General features: G+C 47.2%; 1 protein-coding gene across 1 annotated transcript in view; it reads left to right on the forward strand.

Annotated features, from left to right (window-relative positions):
- Positions 1 to 6,872, forward strand: part of SMARCA5 (SWI/SNF related, matrix associated, actin dependent regulator of chromatin, subfamily a, member 5) — a 53,595-nt gene that overhangs the window by 25,548 nt on the left and 21,175 nt on the right. The window contains exons 10-11 of the mRNA XM_026647840.2: positions 765 to 874; positions 1,199 to 1,425. Of these exons, the coding sequence (XP_026503625.1) occupies positions 765 to 874; positions 1,199 to 1,425 (337 nt within the window). The remainder of the gene's footprint in view (positions 1 to 764; positions 875 to 1,198; positions 1,426 to 6,872) is intronic.

Genomic DNA, 6,872 nt, shown 5'->3' on the forward strand with positions numbered 1-6,872 from the left:
TTTCACCCATTTTGAGTTGTAATGTAAGTGCAGGAGAAACCAGAATATGAAACTGACCCTAAAGAAACTGAAACGGATGAATCTAAATCTTTTTCCAACTTGAATTGTATACATTGAAAGTACCAGAAACACTTAAAATTTGAAGAAAATCCAGAAGTGTAAGGTGTTCCTACTCATCTTGTCTGGCACAGATAACTCATACCACTCAGTGGGAGTGGTGGGGGACAAAGCAAAATTCTTGTGAGATCACCTCTTAGAGTTATGGCTTGATGACCATGCTCATTTTTGCCTATCTCCAGCAGCTTTTCATATCAGTGATGCCACTTTGATTTTTGGGGTATCCTCATGCAGCTTGGTTATCTGTAACTGCTTGCCATGCTTGATAACAAAAACAGAGGTGGGGCATTTGGACCATAGCAATACTGGTACTAGCCATACTAGTATTTCTTCCTTTTCCCCCTGTGTCTCTTCAAGATGCTCTGGTTTGAATCCTTCAGAGGAAACTCAAATGTATTCCTCTGGAAGAAAGCTGTGTATGTGTTAATCATTTTTCCAGAGGACCTGGTTACGGTCTGGAGTTTGAAACTCTAGGAGGAACAGTGAAACATGGCTTTAAAATACCAATGGATTAGTTTTCAGAAATGTATTCAGTGAAGCTTCTCTATTTTATTGATAGCTCTTGCTTGTTTAGCAAATAAGAAACACGAAAGACTTTGATTTCTTGCTTTATTTGATACTCAGCCTAAACATTTAATCTTCTCCAGGTGCTAAGGCCATTCCTCCTTCGCCGTATTAAAGCTGATGTAGAAAAGAGTTTGCCTCCAAAGAAGGAAGTTAAAATTTATGTGGGTCTAAGCAAAATGCAAAGAGAATGGTAAGTAATTCAGGCACTTGTCTGTACTACTGTTAAAGCTGACTAGAAATCTGCTGCTTACAACTGAACTAATTAAACTACAACTTCTGCAGAAAAATGCTGTTGTATTGTGCAGAACCTGATTTAATTGCTTATGATGCAGCCAGCTGGGAGGAATTCAATATATGTTTCCTTGTGATAGCTTTACCTAATGGCTAAGTTGCTGTTTATGCAATCATCAGTGAGCTTTACTTATGGAATGGGGGAGGGTCTGCTTTTGAGTTCTTGATAACTTATACAATAAAAGAGGGCCTTTACATAATTGAAGTATCACTTTCAATTTAGGTATACACGAATCTTAATGAAGGATATAGATATATTGAACTCTGCTGGTAAGCTGGACAAAATGAGACTGTTGAACATCCTGATGCAATTGCGAAAATGTTGCAATCATCCTTACCTCTTTGATGGAGCAGAACCTGGTCCACCTTACACAACAGATATGCATTTGGTTACCAACAGTGGCAAAATGGTGGTATTGGACAAATTGCTACCAAAGTTGAAAGAACAAGGTATGACTCATATTTCTTTCCTGATTTGTTTGAATCATTTGTCTGATTGCTTGTCTGATCCATTTGATTTTAATAAATGGAATTTAATCTCCAGATGTATTTTCTCTGTAGATCATAGATGTTGTGGAGGCTAGGGTGGCCTCATAGATAATTGGATCACAATCCATTAAAGGTTTTATAGATCAGGATCAGGACTTTGAAATCTGTTCTTCAGTTGAGTGGGGGCCACTAAAGCTTCAGTTGGTCCCGAATGTAGTAACCTGTTTTTTTTCAGCAACAACTGTCAAATGTACATCACTGTGGAGTTCTGCTAACTACACTGGCTCTCTATAAGATACCAGATCATATTCAAAACCTTGGTCTTAACCTTCAAGGCCCTCTATGGAATTGTTCCAAGGTACCTTGGAGCATGTCAGTCTCCCTTAATGGCAGCATTCCTCAGGACATATGAAACTCAGCTTAAGGGGAAACTTGTGAAAGTGAGGAAACTGCTTTCTTGGCAACAGGGTAAAAGCTCTGGAATTCATTACTGCAGGAGATCAGATTCACCACAAATATTACTTCCTTCAGAACAAAGCGTGAAACTTACTAATTCAGTTAGTGTTTTTACAGACAGACCTAAGCACAGTAAAGGAGGAGACAGTAGAAAACTTAGGGGCAAGGGAAGACCTTAGAAAGAAAGAACAGCCATAGGCAATACGAAGTAAACCTAGGCTTAGCCCATTGGCCTGTATTTTTGCTTTATCCCTTGGGAGATATTCAGACACTATAGTGATGGATGCCATTATAAGACCTGAGATAGGAGTTAACAAATCAAAATGATAGTGTTGACATTTTTTGCTTATGAGGCTTGTTGCTATATGCTGTCAGTTTCAGCTGTCATGTGACAGTTGCCTTTAGTCCTAGAAAAAATTATCTGGATTAACTAAAAATGGATCACAAGGAATAGGTACTTATCCAGTGTAAAGGGTAAGTGTCATGACTAACTGAACATGAAAGAAATAATGGTGGCAACTTTTTTTTGCCATTTGTGAACACCATAAACAGGCTAGGGAGTTTGCAGTTCTGTTGTGTTGCAGTAGAACATGTTCTTGAATGCTGGTCTTGGTAAGTAAGTCAAGTGGGTGCTTGCCTCTTAAATGATTTATTTTAAAAATGTGTTTAAATCATCATACTTGTTAAATGCTTTAATATCATAATATTGCGGGGAGGGATAGCTCAGTGGTTTGAGCATTGGCCTGTTAAACCCAGGGTTATGAGTTCAATCCTTGAGGGGGCCACTTAGGGATCTGGGGCAAAATCAGTACTTGGTCCTGCTAGTGAAGGCAGGGGGCTGGACTCGATGACCTTTCAGGGTCCCTTCCAGTTCTATGAGATAGGTATATCTCCATATATTATTATCCCAAATTGCTTAGTTCATTTTAAATTTTAATTTTCCAGTATTTGCACAAGGGTATGGGGGGAGTGGCTTGATTTTAATTACAGTTTTTTTAATCAAAAGGTGAATTGGTGGTGGTTTCTATTGAAATCCTTATTTAGTGTGTGCCTTTGTGTCTTCAGTTGTCCTTGTATATAACTTGCAGTAAAAGATCAATATCATTTTCACACTAAGGATGAAGAATTTGTAAAGAATATTGATATGTCTATAACGCTGTGGATATCCATTGAGTAAAATATTGAATAGCAATATTTGACTATTGCAGGTCAGCATTATATATGTATTTCTGCTAAAGTTCCATATTAAATGAGGTTCTTCGTCGAGTGCTTGTTCACATCAATTCCAATCAGGTGTACGCACGTCGCGTGCATGATCATCGGAAAGTTTTCCCTTAGCAGGACCTGTTGGATCAGCTGTGGAGCCCCTTGGAGTGGCACCTTTATGGTGCTCAATATATGGTCCTGCTGACCTGAGCTCCTCTTCTCTCCCCCCCCCCCCTTCAGTTCCTTCTTACCGCCCCGATGGTCATTGGAACAGCGTTCATTTGCCTCGCAAGTGCTTCCCTTAGCTTGTTAGTTAGATCTATAGTTTAGCATAGGTTTCAGTTCTTAATTTAGCATAGTTTAGAGTTATACTTTTGGTTAGGGACCAGGGTTCCACCTTACCTATTTCCTTCCCTTGGGGCCAAGTGTTTAAACTGAGTTGGACCTGCAGTAAGCACCAAATAGGTGCAAAATCTGCAGGTCCTTTCTACCCAGGACGAAAAAAGAGCGGGACTTCCATCTCAAACAACTTTTGATGGAGTCCGCTCTCCGCCCTCAACCTGCCTCCGAGCGCAGGGTCCCGTGCTGAGCGAATCGGTGTGCAGCACTCTGGCCTCGGTGCACAATACGTCACTGAGAAAAGAGTCCAGAGACCCTCGGCACCGTTCTCCAGCACTGCAGACTATCCGGCACGGTTCCCATTCGCCGGTACCGCACAAGCGGAAGGAAACTGACAGAGGCCGATCACCGAGGCCAAAGGTTTCTCAGCCTCCGGGTGCATCAGCAGTGCGTCCTGGGAAGGAGCACTCTGCACGCAAGGGTCAAGAGTTGGCACCGTTGACTTTGGTTCCCTGGGGGGGACCATTGAGTCTGGCGCCCAGTGACTCCCTGGACTGGCAGTGCCAGGTGGAGGAATTGGAGTTACCCTCCACCCTGGACACTTTCGAAGCTGACAGGGAGTTGATAGAACTGATGGCACCGCAACCCCTGGCGGTCAGGGACAAGCCCCCCGTACCTCCACGCCCGGCGCCATCTAGAGGGAAGCCAGTTATGATGCAGCGTTCTCCTCGGCACCGCTCCCACTTGCCATCGCCCAGGCCATCTTGGGACCCCTTATACTCCTCCCCGACACCGTCCAGGCAATCCAGATCTCCGGTGCCACTGGAATGGCACTGATCGCCGGCACAGTTAGAGAGGCAATGATCTCCGGTGCCCAGCTCTCGGCATCGATCCCCAATGCAGGGACATCGGCACTGATCCCCTGTGCCATACTGGTCAGTGCCACCGTGGTTGTCCAGATCAGGGTTGTCTGTCTTAGATGCGGAATCATTCTACTCCCGCCACAGTGGGCGCCGTTCCCACAGACATAGGAGCAGGGCACCAGTAGCTTGGCCTCCGCACTGGCAGCCTCAGCCGCAATGACCCTTTTGGACCCCCTGGGCTTATCAGGCCCAGGGTTTGTTCTCCAGGGGCTCTCGTTCGGTTGTCTCCGATACTAGAGCACCCCAACCACCTAGGGATCGCCCAGCCCCTAAGGGATCGGAGACATCTACTTCCTATGAGCAGGCGGCCCAGGTCATCACAGAGGTTGCCACTGCAACAACACCGATTGCGGACCAGGCTACCGTCGCCGCAATGAGTGTCAGCCCACAGGGCCCAGATATCGAACAGGAGGAGGCCAGAGAGTTTAAGATGACCCCGTGCCACCCCTAGCATCCTCATCCTCGTCCCCTGATGAGGTAATGGCAGGGGCCTCGGCTTCTGGACCTCCACCGATAGACCATAGGGCACAACAGGACCGCCTGCGCAGGATCGCCCGCAACATGAAGGGTTGCAGGCGGAGGAGGTTATTGAATCTGAGGACCCTATGGTTGATATCCTAACACCGGAGGGCCCCTCCAGGGTTGCTCTGACCCCGATTAAAACTATACAGAGCAACGTACAAATGCTCTGGCAGACCCTAGCATCCATCCCACTCCCCCCGCCCCCCCCCCGGGCAAGGGGCGTCAAATGCAAGTACCTTGTCCTGTCCAAGGGATAGGAGTACTTGTTTTCTCATCCGCAGCCATGTTCCCTGGTGGTCACCGCGGTTAATGAGAGAGAGAGAAACGGGCTGACTCTGAAGTCAAAGGAGTCAAAACGGTTAGAATTATTCGGTAGGAAGGCCATTCAACTGGGGGCCTGCAGCTGAGGATAGCTAGTCAACAAGCTATCCTTAGCAGATATAACTTCAACTCATGGGCCTCGATGTTGAAGTTTAAGGAGCTTATACCATCGGACTCCAGAGCCGAATTTACGGCTATCATTGAAGAAGGGAAGTCAGTGGCAAGGACCTACTTTCAAGCTTCCCTCGATGCGTCAGACTCTGCTGCCCACACGCTTTCATCTGGTCTAGCCATGAGAAGGGGTGCATGGCTGCAGGTGTCTGGTCTACCTCCAGAAGTGCAGCAAACCCTGCAGGACCTTCTGTTCAAGGGCACAGGGTTATTCTCAGACCAGACAGATTTTAAGCTGCACAGCTTAAAGGACTCTGGCAATGATGAAGTTGCTGGGGATGCATACCCCAACGAAAACATTTCAAGCCCCAACAGCAACGGTCCTACCCTCCTCATCCTAGACAAGACTTTTACAAATGGCTAGAAATTTTAGGCGCAAACCACTCCACTCCCAGTCAGGGCAAGGCCAGGGCCTGACCAAGCCGTTGTCGGGCTCAAAGCAGGCCTTTTGAAAGTTCGCCCAAGGATGGCATACCTGCCATGGCACTGGATCCTCCCCCTTACTTTTTGAATCGCCTATCCCACTTCTGCTGTGCCTGGTCCCAAATAACATCGGACCGCTGGGTTCTTTGCATGGTAGAGATGGGATATTCTCTCCAGTTCTGCTCCTTCCTTCACTCTCTCCCACCCCCCTTCCCCGTCCCTCTTCAGGGACCTTTCCCACGAGCAACTCCTTATCCAGGAGGTGCAATTGCTCCTAGATGTAGGGGCAGTGGAGGAGGTTCCTCAGGAGCACAGGGGCAAGGGATTCTACTCCTGTTGTTTTCTCATCCCCAAGGCAAGGGGAGGAGGGGAATCCCAGACCAATTTTTAGATCTGTGTGGACTCAACAGGTTCATGGTAAAGTTGAAATTCCACATGGTCTCCCTGAGCACACTTATCCCTTCTCTGGATCCGGGAGACTAGTATGCCACCCTCAACATGAAAGATGCGTACTTCCCCATAGCCATTCGACCTCAGCAACGAGATGGTTTCTGCAGTTTGTGGTCAGTCATAAACATTACCAGTTCACGGTCCTCCCATTTGACCTATCGACTGCACCCCGGGTATTCATCAAGTGCATGTCGGGGGTAGCAGCCTTCCTCTGCAGGAGGCAGGTACAGGTATGCCTACCTAGATTACTTGCTGCTGCGGGGCCATTCCAGGGAGCAGGTGGAGTCTCACGTCCAACTAGTCAAATCCATGTTTTAGAGAATAGGATGACTCCTAAACGTGAACAAGTCAACCCTATCACCGACCAAGAGAATAGAATTCAATGGGGCGGTGCTGGACTCGGTACAAGCGAAAGAGTACCTACCAGAGCAGGCCTGCACAACATGCGGCCCAAGGGCTGCATGCGGCCCGCGTGGGCTCACTGTGCGGCCCACGGGGGTTGAGTAGGTGGGTTCACTGTGCGGTCCATGGGGGGGTGAGTAGGCAAGCAGCGGGTGAGGGAGGGGGGGCTGAGTAGGCGAGCGGGCAGGCAGTGGT

Source organism: Terrapene carolina, unplaced genomic scaffold (assembly GCF_002925995.2).
Source record: "Terrapene carolina triunguis isolate 2854851 unplaced genomic scaffold, T_m_triunguis-2.0 Scaffold66, whole genome shotgun sequence".
Classification (NCBI taxonomy): domain Eukaryota; kingdom Metazoa; phylum Chordata; order Testudines; family Emydidae; genus Terrapene; species Terrapene triunguis.